This window comes from Bombina bombina, chromosome 6, assembly GCF_027579735.1.
Source record: "Bombina bombina isolate aBomBom1 chromosome 6, aBomBom1.pri, whole genome shotgun sequence".
Lineage (NCBI taxonomy): Eukaryota > Metazoa > Chordata > Amphibia > Anura > Bombinatoridae > Bombina > Bombina bombina.
This window is the reverse complement of record NC_069504.1, coordinates 503,068,445-503,086,737: the sequence shown is the minus strand read 5'-3', so window position 1 is coordinate 503,086,737 and position 18,293 is coordinate 503,068,445. Positions and strand designations below refer to the sequence as shown.

Sequence of the window (18,293 nt, the reverse complement as noted above, 5' to 3'; positions counted from 1 at the left end):
AAACATCTTATTTTGTGATTTAGACAGAGCAGACCATTTTAAAAAAAGTTTCCAATTTACTTCTATTATTAAATTTGCTTAGTTCCCATGATATTCTGTGTTGAAGAGATACCTAGGTAGGCATCTGGAGCACTACATAGCATGAAGTAGTGCTGCCATATAGTGCTCCTAAAATGGGCCGGCTCCTAAGCTTTACGTCCCTGCTTTTCAACAAAAGATAAAAACAGAACAAAGAAAAATTGATAATAGAAGTAAATTAGAAAGTTGTTTAAAATCACATTCTTTATCTAAATGACCAAAGAAAAATTGTGGGTTTCATATCCCTTTAACACACAGTTAGAGGCAATGATTATGAATATTACACTATTTTGTCTTTGATCAGCTGAGTAAAATATGGCTGCTGTACATTATGTAGATAACAATTAGTCACAAGGTGCCAGTCAGTAAATTAAGGATTGTTGTGTGATTTCCCAAATGTATACAATCTGGTATTATGTTAAACATGTTTTGGTATAAGTATTTGGCACCACAGCTGTGGTCTCAGGCTAAAGGGACAGTCTACACCTTAGTTATCTGAAAGTCTTACTTTAGATTAAGCTGCAAATATCCTCCTGCACCCTTTCAATATCATGCAGCAGGAACAGTAAAAAAGTTATTGTCAAATGACTATTGTTTCTGGTCACTTTGAAATGGCTGCCAAGCTCTGCCCACTGATGACATCACGATCTGGGCTGCATTAAAGACTTCACTAGTTACAAAAGACTCACTAATTGGATTCAATAGTCATTTTAAAATAACTTTTTGTCTGTTACTGCTGCACAATATCGAAATAGGGTTGCCACCTCAGCCATGTTTTCCTGGACACATGCTGCAGGGTGTGCAGAGAGGAACATGAATTGCACCCCTGGATAGCAGACAAATAGTGAGAGAAATATTCATGTTCCTTCCTGCACACCCTGCAGCATGTGTAACTCATAAGTGTCCAGGAAAACATGGCGGAGGTGGCAACCCTATATAAAGGGTGCAGGAGGATATCTGCAGATTAATCTAAAGTAAGACTTTAAAGTGAATGTATAGTTTCATCAAGTAGTGCCTGTTTGTTTAAAAATACTATTAAAAACAGGGGCACTTTCATTGATAAAACTTTACATTGCACCATATTTGTAGAAATACTTACCTCTTCGTCTTGAAAGCCGCTCCAGTGATTCGCCAGGCCGTCGCAAGCCTCTTCCCACGTCAGCAATGACGATTCCGGCACCCCCCACGGGGAAAGCATTGCCTAAAGCAACACTGTGATTGGAGAAAGGCCGGAATAGTCATTTATGACATAGGAAGAGGCTTTCGACGGGCGGGGGAAGAGACATCATCAGCGATCCGGCTTTCAAGACGAAGAGGTATTTCTACAGATATGGTGCAATGAAAGTGCCCCTGTTTTAATAGTATTTTTAAAAACCGGACACTACTTGATGAAACTTTACATTCACTTTAAGATGACTGATGTGTAGCAAATCAGGACTTCCTCATGCCAATCCCCAGTGTTTAAAGGGACAGTCTACACCTTAAACAGGTGCTAACAGCTTCTGCAGTTCCAGTTATTAAATGCAGCCTTTCAGCTAAAGCTCACTCATAATTTTGATTATTATGCAGATGTGCTCCACTAAATATCACAGGAATTTATATGACTGGATACACTGATGATAAATGTTGCCTGCTTATATGATTGGTTAACTCTCAAAAACCTCATAAATTATATTTACTATCAGATTTTATTAAAAAATAAACATATTAAACGAGTGTTGATGCAAAACAAAACAAAAACTTACTATAGTGAGGACATTTGTGGAGAACTTCTTTTTGCTGTACAGAACTATACAGAATATATTTACAGCAGTGTAGAGCTAAGCTGTAACATTAAAGGGACAGTTTACCCCTTAAAAGGACAGTTTACCCCAAAATTTTCTCTCCGTTAATTTGTTCCCAATGATCCTTTTTACCTGCTGGGGTGTATTCATTTTTTTTTACAAACAGCTCCTTAGCCTTTATACTGGAATTTGAAATAGCTGATTTAGTCTGTATTATCCCTACCTATACTGAATGTTTCTATATATAGGTATAGGCTATTGAGTAACTATGTAGGCACAGCCAACTAAAGAAATTATACTCACAGTGGGAGGTGGAAGAGATAAAGCTCAAAATGTTCATTTTCAATTGTTCTTTCTAATTATTGTACAGAGAGAGATAAGAAAGGGAAGCATTTGAGTACTAAGATAACGAGATCTGATCAGACTACAAGCTTAGCCTGTTTTGATGGGCTGTGGTTTCAAAGAGCAAATCCAGCTATTTATTTTGCAAAAAGAAGCATAAACTAGCAATTTCTGATACATTTTATACGCTGCAGCTGGTATAACAAGTCATGGGGAACACATTCAGGGAAAAACAATTTTACAGTGAACTGTCCCTTTAAACAATATTTCTGGTACATTATTCTATAAACCAAATTTGTCCCTTTAACCTGACCTTTCCTTAATTTACTACAGATATGCTTGAAGACAACGTATTACAAGGAGTGCTGCAGGGTATTTATAAACAAGAGCCTAAAGAATCAGCCAAGCACAAGGAAAATGCAAGGACTGTTTTACACCAAGTGCAGTGACGACAATGAATAATAAAGTTTAGACATTTTGTAGGTGCTACCTCTTTTGTCTGCACCAAGACAACCATGCACTTTATACAGGGATTTTCTTTTTTTTAACTAACCAGGTAGAAGTGACAAGGCAATTTCCTGTCCAGCAGCTGTGGTCTTGGGTAAAGAGCATTGCTTTGGCCCTGTCACATGACTGGAGTCTATGGGTTTACATTTGTAATAAATACACAGAAGAACAAGAAGGTTATTCTCATCTCTTCTACATGCACATAAAAGGATAAGCAAATATGTCAACTGGAATAGAACTTAGTTATCTTGTGCCTTAAAAACACATTGCTGTTAACTAAATGCCATTAATATATTACCATTTTTCTAAGTATTGGTTGTTTTGTTTTTTGGTGTTTTAATGCACAAAATAGTTTTGAATACATTATATTTTGAGGTAACAAGGATGTGTGTAGGCCACATTAAAGGGACATTAAACTTACTTTTATACATGCAGAATATACATCATTTTAAGTGCTGAATGACAAAATGCATGAATTGAAAGAAATAAAAGTCCTTTTGTCAGTAACATTTACATTTACATGGTATTGCTATCAATCATAACTCTTGATTATCTTTATCTTATCTCCCTTGCTTTGGCCAGTTAGGGACAGAGTCATGGCTCTGCATCCTGCAGGGTACACTCCAGTCTTTCTGGGAGCAGTAGAAAACACCCCAAGTATCTAAATTGAATTACAGGAAAAGTGGGCAAAATTAAAGAAAGCATATTGCAAAATTTTATTAAACATTACCTTTGAGTTTAATGTCACTTTTTGTGGCATCATTAAAGGGACATAAAACAAGTTGGGATAGAGACAAAATATAATAATATGTACTTAAATTACTTTACCTGCAAATTTATACTGCAGTGCCTCGCCATTAAAGGGACAGTATACACTAATTTTCATATAACTGCATGTAATAGACAATACTATAAAGAATAAGATGCACAGATACTGATATAAAAATCCAGTATAAAATGGTTTAAAAACTTACTTATAAGCAATCAGTTTAGCTCTGTTGAAAAGGCAGTAGGAAAGCCCACTGCAAGTGGAAAATAAGACACTCCCCCTCCCCCTTCTTTTGCATATGAAAAGACCCTTTACACAAACAGGAGCAAGCTGGAGAAGGTAGCTGACGGTATTCACATAAAACTTTGGGGCTTGGTTAGCAGTCTGAAAATCAGAGCAATGTTATTTAAAAATAAGCAAAACTATACATTTATTTAAAAAAAACAAAAAACTTTATGGGCTATATAAATAGATCATCTACAAAACATTTATGCAAAGAAAAAATGAGTGTATAATGTCCCTTTAACACTTTCTTTTAAGTGTCCGAATTGTATAGCTCTTACTCCTCCCACATAATTCCTTTTATGGCTGCCTATATATCCACCATTGATATGGTAGAATTTAAGACATTAACAGTCATAATCTGCTAGAGCATGCAGAGAAGCAAATAAGCTGCTGTGAACTCAGTTAAAATGCAATGCCTGTGTTTCTGATGTTAAACATTTAATAGTTGTACAGCTTCACAGAGTATACAGAGCTATCCCAGAATGCTTAATAAGAAGCCAGAGCAATTACTGTGAACATTTAAAGATTTTAAAAGTGATATAATTGTTTCTATAGCGGCTGCACCCTGATTCAGTTCTTAAAGGGACAGTTTACCAAAACATTTTCTCCCCTTTAATTTGTTCTCAATGTTCCCCTTTTCCTGCTAGAGTGTAATAAATAGTTTACAAGTAGCTACTTTATCCTTATACTGGAATGTGAAATAGTTGATTTACCTTGTGGTAGTATCCCTACCTATATTGAATGTAAACACAGCCAGTTGAAGAAATTACACTCCCAGTGGGGTATAGAAGAGATAAGGTAATACATTGTTAAAGGGACAGTCTACACCAGAATTTTTATTGTTTTAAAAGATAGATAATCCCTTTATTACCCATTCCCCAGTTTTGCATAACCAACACAGTTATATAAATATACTTTTAACCTCTGTGATTATCTTGTATCTAAGCCTCTGCAAACTGCCCCTTTATTTCAGTTCTTTTGACAGACTTGCAGTTTAGCCAATCAGTGCCTGCTCACAGATAACTTCACGAGCACGAGCACAGTGTTATCTATATGAAATACGTGAACTAACACCCTCTAGTGGTGAAAAACTGTTAAAATACATTCTGAAAAGAGGTGGCCTTCAAGGTCTAAGAAATTACTAAGAATACCAAGAGAACAAAGCAAAATTGGTGATAAAAGTAAATTGGAAAATTGTTTAAAATTACATGCTCTATGTAAATCATGAAAGTTTATTTTGGCCTAGACTGTCCCTTTCATTTTCCATTGTTCTCTCCAAGTATTGGCCTTTGGTTTACAGACAGATATAAGATGAAGCATGTATATGTACACAAAGTGCTAAAGTAATGAGATCTGATTATACACCAAGATCAACCCATTCTAATAGGTTGTGACTTCAAAACACAAAATCAGCTATTTCATATACACAAATAATCCTGAAAAAAATCAATTTCTCATACATTTTATTATTTGGTATAAAAAGTCATTGGAAACACATTAAGGGAAAATTAATTTTACAATATACTGACCCTTTAAGATGCAGAGCAGCATTTGAGGATATCCCTCCTTGGTCACTGGCGTGAATTAATGTCTGAAATACCGCCCTGTATCTAAAAAGGATGTTCAGCTTAATTTCACATATGTATACTATAAATCTGCAGTTAAGTACTGTGCTGCAAAAGAGCAGTGTATGGCTGATGTTACCAATAATAGGTACTAGGCATGGGCATCATTTCATATTTGCCATTCGTTTAAAAAAAAGGCTGCAGCATTCTGCCATTTTCTGTGCAAGGTTTATTTGTGTGAAGGTTTGGATTTGCCCCCCATATCTTGGTGTGTTGCAGTTTCATGCAAATAAATCCAGTGCAGAAAACAGCAGAATGCCACTGCATGCAGCCATATTCATTTGTAAAACAAATATGAAATGATGCCCATGTCTAAAATGTACTATGAGTTTAATGTCCCTTTAATTGCTGGAGTTGGAAGATGTGACACAATTAAAAGTGCTTGAAATGGCAGTTTGAGTCTATTGTTAAATGTTCTGTTTATGATTGTGTATTTATATGGACAACAATAGGTGAACAGATTACCTCTGTTAGTTATTGTTTAGTTGCTAATGAGCAGGTGAATGAGTCAACTTGTACACAAAAGAATTGTCTAAGGCACTGGTTTTCAAACCTGTCCTCAGGCCTCCCCAACAGGTCAGATTTTCAGGATTACCTTGGGTGAGAAATAACCATATTTACTAATCAGCTGATTATTTCACCTGTGCTCTAGTTCAGATATCTTCAAAATCTGGCCCGTTAGGGAGGCCTGAGGGCAGGTTTGAAAACCACTGGCCTAAAATGATGGCGAGCCATGGCCTAAATGCCTAAACGTTTATTTAAAGTCAGTTTACATCTCTCAAAGTACCAACACTACACAGTCTCCCTGTATATCCCTATATTATCCTATGCTTGTTATTTCTGCTTTCCCTATCATCTATTTCTTTCCCCTTCCTTACCCTATCACTCCTTGCTTGTTTTGTGTTTCTTGCCTGTGTCACCTTCTTGTTTTTCTCTCATCACCCACTGTCCTCTGTGTCCCTTTTCCTTTTCCTGTCACCTGCTTGTTTTTCTCTCATCACCCACTGTCCTCTGTGTCCCTTTTCCTTATTCCTGTCACCTGCTTGTTTTGCTCTCATCACCAACTGTCCTCTGTGTCCCTTTTCCTTATTCCTGTCACCTGCTTGTTTTCCTCTCATCCCCCACTGTCCTGTGTGTTTTCCTTTCGTTATTCCTGTCACCTGCTTGTTTTCCTCTCATCACCAACTGTCCTCTATGTCCCTTTTCCTTATTCCTGTCACCTGTTTGTTTTCCTCTCATCTCCCACTGTCCTGTGTGTCCCTTTTCCTTATTCCTGTCACCTGCTTGTTTTCCTCTCATCACCAACTGTCCTCTGTGTTCTCTGTGTGAGTCTATGAATAAGCGCCCCTAGGGGGCGTGAAACGCGTCAGCCTGTCCTTGTCTCAGTGTCTGTCCTCTGTCTGGGAACCCAGCATGTTTTAATTGTCGTAATAAAGGTATGTTTTACAATTTTTCCTAACCTGCAGCGCCTGCTTCCATTTTTTCTCCTTCTATAACACACGGCCTGATCCGCAGTTTTGCTACGGCACTCCAAGTTTGACTAGTAGCAGAGTGTATTTTTGATGAGTTGCTCCTTTGCATGCACGGATTGATGGTTTGACCGTGTTCCGGACACCCCTGTCTTATCCTGTCCTCTGTGTTCCCCTTTCCTTATTCCTGTCACCTGCTTGTTTTCCTCTCATCTTCCACTGTCCTCTGTGTCCCTTTTCCTTATGCCTGTCACCTGCTTGTTTTTCTCTCATTACCAACTGTCCTCTGTGTTCCCCTTTCATTATTCCTGTCACCTGCTTGTTTTCCTCTCATCCCACACTGTCCTGTGTGTTTTCCTTTCCTTATTCCTGTCACCTGCTTGTTTTCCTCTCATCCCCTACTGTCCTGTGTGTTTTCCTTTCCTTATTCCTGTCACCTGCTTGTTTTCCTCTCATCCCCCACTGTCCTGTGTGTTTTCCTTTCCTTATTCCTGTCACCTGCTTGTTTTTCTCTCATCACTCACTGTCCTCTGTGTCACTTTTCCTTATTCCTGTCACCTGCTTGTTTTCCTCTCATCACCCACTGTCCTCTGTGTCACTTTTCCTTATTCCTGTCACCTGCTTGTTTTCCTCTCATCACCCACTGTCCTCTGTGTCACTTTTCCTTATTCCTGTCACCTGCTTGTTTTCCTCTCATCACCTTGCTATCCCCTGCTTGCTTGCCTGCCAATCTTCACCCCACTGCTTGTTTTCTCTTTTATTTAATTATCCCACTGACCCCTACTTGTTTTTGCCCTAATGATTTCTGCCTTCTTTCACTTTTTTTTTTACTCCACTGTCTCAGTAGTTTTTCTTTCGCTTCACTGTCTCCTGTTAGTTGACTACTATGTTTTTTTTTGTGTAATCGTTACTTGCGTGTTTCCCCATTATTGCTTATCTCCTGTTTTTCTTCATCATCATTCCACTCTGCTCCCCTCAACCTGTCACTCATATTCTCAACAAAGACACTTCCCTCAGCTTCTTGTCTGCATACAGGTTCTCCTACACAAGTTCTGGCGCAATCACACATCTATGAAGAAGTGGTCGTGAAGAAGATAGGCAGCATTGTATGTAAGGCGGCAGATCAGATGTGGGGCAAAGGCAAATTGGACATCTAGCTAATGTGACAGGTATATAGTGAGGGACACAAGAGGAGCTGTACTGAATTGTCTGTAATTGGTGGATGTGCCAATGTAATATAACACCAGCACATAACATACCCACCCATGGCATCTGCAACTTAATCAGTACTACTACACAAGCCTGTATGTGCCAGTTGAGTCACATGTGCCATAGGTTCGCCATCACTGCTCTAAAAGGATTGGATATATTACATTGATATTAAATGAAGATATCTTATGTGGACTAAAATATGACAACATTTGTTGAGTGAAAAATAAATGTTTACAACAAATTTTCCAATTTCAGTCATTTTACCACAGAACTTTACATATTTCTTCCTACATGGAGGTTGAGACATTGTCTGTGCTACTTCTGACAGTCACACAAACCTATAAGCATGAGCTGAAATCCATAAGTATCCAAACCGGTTTATTTTGTAGTGCAGTGGGACGTTTTTGTAGCTTACATTTTGAAGATCAGGAGCATTAAATATTAATACACTGGTGTAACACTTTTTATCCAATCATTTTTTTTCTCAACAAAACATGAAACATAATCTTTGTTATTTCTGCATTTCCACATTGTCCAGTATCCACACACTAATGCAGAATTACAGGTAAAGGGATATAGTACTTGAAATTTTTCTAATGTTTAATTACATTGATTTTGTCATTTGAAATATCTGTTTTTGCTTGTGGTATCCGAAAATGTACTTAAAGGGACAGTATACACCAATTTCACATAACTGTATGTAATAGACACTACTGTTAAAAATATTATGCAGATATACTGGTATAAAAATCCAGCATAAAACCGTTTAAAAACTTACTTAGAAGCTCCCAGTTTTGCTCTGTTTAAACAGTAGCTAGAACATCCACTTTAAGTGGGAAATAACAGACACCCTCTCCTGCATATAAAAACATAAATTATGCTTACCAGATAATTTCCTTTCCTTCTGTATGGGAAGAGTCCACAGCTGCATTTATTACTTGTGGGAAATACTGAACCTGGCCACCAGGAGGAGGCAAAGACACCCCTGACAAAGGCTTACATACCTCCCCCACTTCCTCATAACCCCAGTCATTTTGCAGAGGGAATGAGGAACAGTAGGAGAAATATCAGGGTGAAAAATGGTGCCAGAAGAGAAGAAAAAAAAAATTTGGGCCGCCCATCGGAGCACACGGATGGGAGCTGTGGACTCTTCCCATACAGAAGGAAAGGAAATTATCCGGTAAGCCTAATTTATGTTTTCCTTCTTAATATGGCAAGAGTCCACAGCTGCATTCCTTACTTGTGGGAAAATTATACCCAAGCTCCAGAGTACACAGAATGCCAACGGGAGGGAAAAAGAGGCAGCCCATATCTGAGGGCACCACAGCCTGAAAAACCTCTCTCCCGAAGGCTGCTTCAGCAGAAGCAAAAACTTGTAAAAACCTGGAGAGAGTATGTAAGGAGGACCAGGTAGCCGCCTTACAAATCTGATCCATAGGCCTCTATTTAACAAAGTCTGGCGGACCTGATCCGACAGTGTGGATCAGGTCTGCCAGACCTCGCTGAATACGGAGAGAAATACGCTCTCCGTATTCAGCATTGCACCAGCAGCTCTTGTGCAACGCCGCCTCCTGCAGACTCGCGGCCAATCGGCCGCCAGCAGGGAGGTGTCAATCAACCCAATCGTACTCGATTGGGTTGAATTCCGGCGATGTCTGTCCGCCTGCTCAGAGCAGGCGGACAGGTTATGGAGCAGCGGTCTTTGTGACCGCTGCTTCATAACTGCTGTTTCTGGCGAGCCTGTAGGCTCGAGATAGGCCCCTTACAGTCCTCATTTTTAAAGGACCAAGAGGAAACCACAACTTTCGAAGAATGAGCTATAGTCCTCAAAGAAGGCTTATGTCCCGCTGTCTAAAACGGATGTGTGATGGTTCCTTAGTCACATACATGGACGATGTGTGACACAGCGCCATCTATTGGTTGAACTATCCCAAAAACATAACACAGCGCCCTCTATTGGTTGCAAGTTCACCACCAAAATGGGTACAAGAAAAGGAATGACTAATTTGTATATATTTGCAAAAGGCGAAAATACAAACAGACGGTTATTATTTTTACTGTTTAGAACTACCTAAATCCTCCATCCTGTTGGCAAAGTTATATTCCTTTATTATATTGTTTCCTATATGTTTATGTTTTAAGGAGTGCGTGTCACCATAATCTTACTAGTGTGTTTGTAGAAGCTAGCCCTGGGTGAAATAAAGCATTGGGAGTAGTTGGTCCTGTCTGATTCTTTCAAGTATACCATGGCAGAGGTTCTGGCCCTGCATTCTGGCTGTACCTTTTTCTGCAAGAGAGACCTGCTACAGAGTCTGTGGACCTGTAAGCAAAGAGCTGGCATTGTGAGCCCCAATTGTCTTTTTAAAGACAGTGCAGGGAAAGGAATAAATACCTACCTGAAGCAAGGAGTGTGACAAAGGGGACGTTACCTGCCTGAAAGGACCAGCAAGGAAGAGGAATCTATTCCAGCCTAGAAGCAGCCAGGCAGAGGGGAAATTACCTGCCTGCAGGGAGGCAGAAGGATCTATTCCTGCCTAGAAGCAGCCAGGACGATACCTGCCGGGAGAGAGCTGCAGGGCAGAGGGGACACTACCTGCCTGCAAGCCCACTGAGACCAGCCCAGCTGGGGGAGATACAGCCGCTGGCTTGACCCCGGTCTCAGCAACGATAGCTCTGGTCCCACTATCCTGGTGCCATCCCTTGGTTTGGACAGAGGAAGGGAGACTCCTAGCAGAATTCCGCTACAGGATGATACTACTCAGCCAAAAAGATAAGGAAATCGAAGAGGCCCTCTGACCTCTGACAAACCGAGAAGAAGTTTGTCAAAATTCCTTTGTGGCTTGAAGAAAAAACTTCAAGGCACAAACCACATCCAGACCATGTAGTAAACGTTCCTTCAAGGAAAGAAAGATTAGGACATAAGGAATGATGTTGCAAATTGACACAACCTTAAGAAGAAATCCTAACTTAGTTCGTAGAACAGCCTTATCAGCATGGAACGCCAGATAAGGAGGGACGCATTGCAAGGCAGCAATCTCAGATACCCTGCGCGCAGAGGCAATAGCCAGTAGAAAAGGAACCTTCCAAGACAACAAATTAATGTCTACTTCATGCATAGGCTCCTTCGAAGCCTGTTGCAAAACCGTAAGAACAAGATTTAAACTCCAAGGAGGAGCAATAGATCTAAACACAGGTCTGATCCTAGCAGAGCCTTAACAAATGACTGTACATCCAGAAGCTCAGAGAACCCTTGTGCAGTAAAACCGACAGGGCTGAAATCTGTCCTTTCAGGGGACTTACAGAAAAATCCTTCTCCAGTCCATCCTGGAAAAACAGAATAAGTAGGTTCTCCACACCTTATGATAGATGCAACGAGCAACCTGCTTACGAGTTTGAATGAGAGCATAAATAACTCTCACCAGAAACCCTCTCTTGGCTAGGACTAAGCGTGCAAAACTCCACTCAGTCAGCCTCAGAGAATCTAGATATTGATGAGCAGAGAGACCTCGGTCAGCAGATCCCTGCGACAAGGTAACTTCCACGGAGGAAATGATGACATCCCCACTAGATCCGATCAGTATCACTGATGCCTGCTCTAGCTTGTTTCGAGTCACTATACGAGGAAGTAGTGATAACGTCCATAAAAGATAAGAGGTTGAACCTCCAAGGCACTGGGTAGCTTGGTAGTGAGACGGGATGTCATAAAATCTACTTTTGCAAATCTCTGCAAAAATTTCGGGATGAAGAGACCATTGCCCCGGATGAAATGATTGTCTGCCGAGAAAAAACGCTTCCCAGTTGTCCACACCCGGGATGTGGATCGCTGACAGCGAAAAGATGTGGGTCTCCGCCCACTCCAGAATCCAAGTTACTTCCCTCATAGCTAGATAGTTTCTGGTTACCTCCTGATGGATGATGTAAGCCACCGAGGTTATAAAGTGTGATTGGAATCTGATAAACTGGGACGAACCCAGCAGAGGCCAAGCCTTCAGAGCATTGTATATTGCCGGAAGTTCCAAAATGAGATTGAGAGGGAGCTTTCCTCCTGAGTCAATAGGCCCTGTGCCATCCTGGCACCCCAAACAGCTCCCCATCCTGACAGACTCGCAACCATAGTCACAATCCCCCAGGATGGTCTAAGATGGACGTCCCTCGGGACAAGTCCGGACAAAAACACCAAGAGAGTGATTCTCTTGATCGGTTGTCATTGGTTGAGACAGATCCGAATGACTGCCGTTCCACTGTCTCAGCATGCACAGTTGCAACGGTCTGGGAATGATGTCCATGCTGGACACCATGAGACCAATCACCTCCATACATCGAGCCACAAATGGCCTTAAGGAGGTCTGGAGGGCAAGACATGTTGAAGCTAGCTTGCAACATCTCTGGTCTGTTAGAAATATTCTCCTGTCCATAGAGTCTAAGATAACTCTCTCTAGATTTATCTTCCATCCATGGGATCAAAGAAGACATAGAAGAGATTCAGAATGGTCTACTCTTCACAAAAGTACTTGGAGCCAAAGCTAGACCAAACGGAAGTGCAATAAACTGGTATATAGTGCTGGTCCAGGAACGCCAACCTTAGGAACTGGAGGTCCTTGAGGATTGGTACGTGAAGGGATCATCCTTCAAAAGTATCGTGGTCATGAAGTGCCCTTCTCGAACGAGAAGAATGGACCTTATTGTCGCCATCTTGAACGAGGTGACATTTAAAAAAAACTTGTTTAAGCACTTTATGTCTATAATCGGACGGAAAGTTCCCTCTCTCCTTGGGACCACAAAAATGTTTCATGGCATCCCAAACCTCTCTCTGTGATGGAGAGGAGGAATCTGCCCTTGAGTGGCAGAGACTTGAAACCTATCTTGTAACCCTGAGCTATGACCTCCAGGACCTATGGATCCTGCACGTCCAAGCAACTGAAAAGAGCTTCAGATTGCCCCCTACACAATCCAGAAGAGGACCTGGGACCGCCCATTCATGGCGACTTAGTCTCGACGGGGTTCTTGCTCTGCTTGGATTTATTCCAGGACTGAGCCAGCTTCCAAGTGCTCTTGGTTTGCACTGGCTTAGCGGAGGACTGCTGACAATGGGCTTTATCAGAACGAAAGGAACGAAAATTAGAATTTTGTTCTTTAGACTAGTTCTTATTCTCTTCCGGTAGGAAGGCACCCTTGCCCCCTGTGACCGTGGAGATAATGGAGTCCAGGCCTGGACCAAACAAATCCTTCCCTTAAAGGGACACTGAACCCAATTTTTTTCTTTCGTGATTCAGATAGAGCATGAAATTTTAAGCAACTTTCTAATTTACTCCTATTATCAAATTTTCTTTTTTCTCTTAGTATCTTTATTTGAAATGCAAGAATTTAAGTTTAGATGCCGGCCCATTTTTGGTGAACAACCTGGGTTGTCCTTGCTGATTGGTGGATAAATTCATCCACCAATAAAAAATTGCTTTCCAGAATACTGAACTAAGAAAAAAAGCTTAGATGCCTTCTTTTCCAAATAAAGATAGCAAGAGAATGAAGAGAAATTGATAATAGGAGTAAATTAGAAAGTTGCTTAAAATTGCATGCTCTATCTGAATCACAAAAGAAAAAATTTGGGTTGAGTGTCCCTTTAAAGGAGAGGGAATGAAGTCTAGACTTAGAAGTCATATCTGCAGACCATGACTTCAGCCAGAGGCCGATGGGCCTGAACAGAAAAAGATGAAGCTGTAACAATCAAATCCCGTAAGGAGTCGCACCAGTAGGTAGCTGCTGCGGCAACAGCCGCCGCCGGTTGAAACATAATCCTGCATGTTGAAACATCTTTTTTAACAGAGTTTCCATCTTTTATACTAGCAAGGGTGAAGATAGCACCATCCCTTTTAGGGACGGAACCCCACAAACTCCATTGAGAGTCCAGAATCAAGAATAATTTCCCATTCATTCTGTCCCATTCATTTTTAATAACGTTCGCCATCCAACAGGAACAGGGAAGGATAAGGTACCACCCTGTCCTCAAACTCTATCCGATTTAGGAACCAAATGTTCATCAGGCAATTTGGCCTCTGGAACCTCTAAATTCGCCAAAACTTCCGTTAGAAGAAAGCGCAATTCCTAAACTAAAGTCCGATTCCTCCGCAGCCGGAGGATTAGAGGCAGCAGATTCCAACCCAGAATGTTCATACTCTGAAGTCTCAGAAAAAACTTCATCCTCGCATAACCTATCAGTTAATTCCAATAAATTATCTGATGTACTCTGGGAAGGAGTGCAATATGTAACCTTTCGCTTGTGCTTAGCAGGGCGAGGTAAAGCATGAAAGGCCGCAGACACTGTGGTAGTAATGTCTGGTGGAAAAAAAGGCCCCCTCCAGATGGAGGATTAGCAATGCTATGGGAAGATGTCCTGACTTCCGGCTGGGGGCGGAGCTAGCAGGTAGCGTGCAGGTAGCTTGCAGGTAGCTACCAACAGCTCTGTTTTCCTGAGCAAAGGATTTATACTATTCACCAGCCGCCCGCAGTAAGCCTTGTCCTAGGAGAATGTACTAGGACCGGGCTGCTGATCCTCGGATCACGGAGAGGAAGTCTGCAGAAGGCACAATTGCTCTTTCGCTAAGAGCACCTTTATAAACTGTTCCGTTCCTGGGGAAAAAATACGCTGCGCTATGTAATAGCCTGTGTCAAGGTGAAGATGGATGTCTGGTAATATTGATACCTATTGAAAGTACCGCAGACAGAAGCAAATCTATATCCTCATCGGTCGCTAAGGGTAATTACTGTGGACCTAGCAGCACCGGAGCTTGGCTCAAGTTACCCTGTTGAGCACATAAGTATCGCAGCCTGGAAGACTTGGTGAGAGACAAAGTCAACGGGGGGAGGGGTAACTCCCTCGGTCCTTTGAATTTTCCCCGGAAAAAAATAAATCCTTACCTGGTCAATTTAATGCTGTGCTGCTCACTGAACGTGGTATAACTCGAATAAGGCTTGTCCACATCTGACTCCGTTAACGGAACTGTCGAGTGGCTGTGGGTTTGGAACCGGCAAGTGGATAAGAGGCTTCGATTGGTTAGACAAACCGGCTGTTGTGTACGGCTTTGCCTAAGAGGGCTGAGACCTTTAAAAGCAGCTTGACATGGATCTGGGTTCGTAAGCACTTTGCAAAACCTCAAGGTAATTGGCAACACCTCCCGAGCTAGCCAAGCCATTGCACCTGAGAAAATACCCGCGCCTGGAGGCGGAACAAGCACAGGTCATTGGAATACAAGGTGTCCGCTTCCCATAAAGTTTTAGATGAACACCGGCAGATGGAGTCCGGAATAACTGCTAATAGGTGGTGGGGCTGTGAGAAAAGCGAGTAAAGGACCCGCTACTGCAGAATATCAAGTGGCTAAGGGCTCCGGATATACTACTACTAGAAATTTGGCAGAGTCAAGTAACTTCGTAACAGTCCGGAGACCTGGGAGCCCAGGAACTTGGAGTTTGCAAGAAGGGTTCTTGGCAGTGTGCCTGAGCATAAGTGAAGCGGGGTAGTCAGTGACTCACATAAAGGCGATAAGAAAAGCCTGAAATTAGTCTGTGATTGAACTATTACGTTTTTTTTCAGACCTGTCTGATTATATACATAACAGCCCCGGGTAATTTGGTAGGAGAAATCTGTAGAACGGCTTAACCTGAATTCTGGGACTGACTATGAGCATTTAAGTTATTGTTCAGGTGGACATTATTTGCAACAGTGTATAGGCTTAACAATATAAAAATGTAACTTAATTGTTTTGGGAAAGTGTAAGCACTCTAAGTTTATTGAATGTTAATTTGTTTTTTGTGTTAAACAGGTCCCTACTAGAGTGGTTAAGTTAAGGCAAAAATTGGGAACTAAAGATTGGGGTCACTAGTGCCCCTGAGAGTGTAGGGCAACTGAGAACGCCAACCTTAAGAATTAATTTATTTAAGAGTTTACGCTGAGGTCCATAACAAGTCAAAGGACTAAATAACCTATGAAAGTATAAGGGCGAACACGCCCACCAAAATCCAGCCTGGGTTGTGTGGACCACAGCGATACTAACTGGCTCTATAAGATAGAGACAGAAACATCTACATAGTAAGAATCCCCGTTAACTCTCATCTTAGTTTATGACTGTTATGAAACGTGTTCAATTAAATTAGAGGGTTGAGAATGTTGGATGAGCCGCAAGTTTAGAATAAGTGGGCTCTATTCAATATAGTATGGTAACAGTATAACAATAAACAGTAACATTAAATCTCTGTTCATAAAACAGTGAGGTTTAACCTTTTAACGCCGTTATGCCGTTCTATTCCGTCATATTTACACTGGGCTTTAAAGCCGTTATGACGGAATAAAACGTCATAACAAACGGCTGTCCTGAAGCCTTCTGTGCTTCAAGGACTTGATCGCGGTCTGGAGGGCGTTCCTAGGGTTGTAGGGACGCCCCCCAGATGCGATCCAATAATTGAAATCTCGCGATCGTATGCACGATCGCGTAGTTCAAATTTGTCTACATCGGAACAGGTGTTCCGATGTAGACACTTTAACCCTGTCACGAAAGGGTTAAAGATACAGTTTTAGGAAAAACCTTAATTAGGGAACTCTTGTTATAAAGAGGCCAGAGATACTCCGAAAGCCAGCTTATTAGATAGAAGCTAAAAGCAAGACTTAGTGAAGCTTTAGGCAAGAACCTCAGTGTTCATTTGGTGCAAATTTTCCTTTTTCTTGTTTTTTTTTTTCTTTTTTTTTCTTTTTATGTGTGTGGTTTTTTTTCTTTTTTTTTCTTCACTAAACACAGAAGGTCTATTAGTTGACCCCTCCCTTTTGTTTTCATTTTTTCACACGTACACGTTAGTCATTTAATAGTTTTCCCAATATTTTCTTGATTCACTTCTTGAGTCTATATCACATACTCACCGATTTAGTATTAAGTGGCCTTGAGGCCACCAAGACACAGAAAAGTTTTTTACACTATATATACACATAGTATCACGGTGAATGGACAGATTTATCACGTACCCAAAAGGTTCTTCACCTAAAATGCCGCCCAAACAAAAAGACAAGAGAAGCACCACTAAAAACACAGAGAGCCCGCTTGATACCTCACAAGAACGTGGAGCTACTAATTTTTGTGCTAATGACATGACAGAATTTGCTGCTGAAGTAGCGAAATTGATGACACATTTAATTAAATCTGAAATTAAAACAGAGATCTTTAGTTTAAAAGATGAAATTAGACAGTTCACAGTTAGGCTGACGGAGGTGGAGACTAGGGTATCTGAGGTGGAGGACAGAGTAAATATTCATGGTTCTGATATGTCTGCTCAGGGAAAAATCATTTCTCAGTTGCAAGCGCGTTTAGAAGACCTTGAAGATAGGTCGAGGCGCAATAATTTACGGATCATTGGCCTGCCTGAAACAGTGGAATATCAAGATTTGTTATATTTTGTCTCTGTCACCCTTCCTCAGGCCCTCATGATCCCCCCCCCCCCCCCCACCCACACCTTTTCTGATTGAGAGAGTGCACAGATTAGGCCCGCCTAAAGAGAGTAATACTTTATCTAAATCTAGATCTATTATTTTTAAATTTGTGAACTATCAGGATAAGGTTTTATTTTTTAAATACTATAGGAAAATGAGATCTGTGCATATCGACAACAACAAAATTTTGATTTTTCAAGACTTTTCTGCAGAAACCATGGCTAAAAGAAAAGTAATGTCTCCTTTTTTTCAAAGTTCCTGGAAGCTGAGTGTAGCGTTAGACTTGTGTACCCGGCTAAACTCCTAATTGCTAGGGCAGGTATCTCCTACACAGCAAATAATAGCAAGGAATCAACTGCCTTATGTAAAGAACTGGAGATCCTGTGATTATAAGTCAGAGAGAAAAAGGTAATGCCAGGGCTAAATAACTGTTTAGTTTAAAGGTGAACTATGTTGGATTAGTTTTGGATTTTTGGTTATGATGCTATATTTGCAGAGTGTTAGAGATACACAACATTGTTTAATGGGAAGATGTTTTAATGCTGTATGGTGGGTAACACCTTTTTATAATTTCCTTTTTTCCTTTTTTTTTCTCTCTCTCTCCTCCCCATCTTTCTCTCTCTCCCCGTCGCCCCCCTCCGTTTTACTTTTATTCATTATGTTATATCCAGAAGCATGGATTATTCCGTTTGTCTTTTTATTATTGATATCCCATGTCAGCCCCCTTTAAGTTAACCTCCTGGAATGTAGGAAGTA

The 18,293-nt window shown here is 40.9% G+C and overlaps 1 protein-coding gene across 3 annotated transcripts in view; it reads left to right on the top strand.

Annotated features, from left to right (window-relative positions):
* The window catches only part of SNX22 (sorting nexin 22), a 173,644-nt gene that overhangs the window by 116,503 nt on the left and 38,848 nt on the right, over positions 1-18,293 (top strand). The window contains exon 7 of one of the 3 annotated variants that reach the window (XM_053717380.1): positions 7,895-8,312. The exons of 1 other annotated variant lie outside the window; for it this stretch is intronic. In XM_053717380.1, the coding sequence (XP_053573355.1) occupies positions 7,895-8,016 (122 nt within the window). In that variant the 3' untranslated portion in view covers positions 8,017-8,312. Of the gene's footprint in view, positions 1-2,537; positions 8,313-18,293 lie in introns of those variants that run through there. One more of the 3 variants, XM_053717381.1, reaches the window with a different exon arrangement.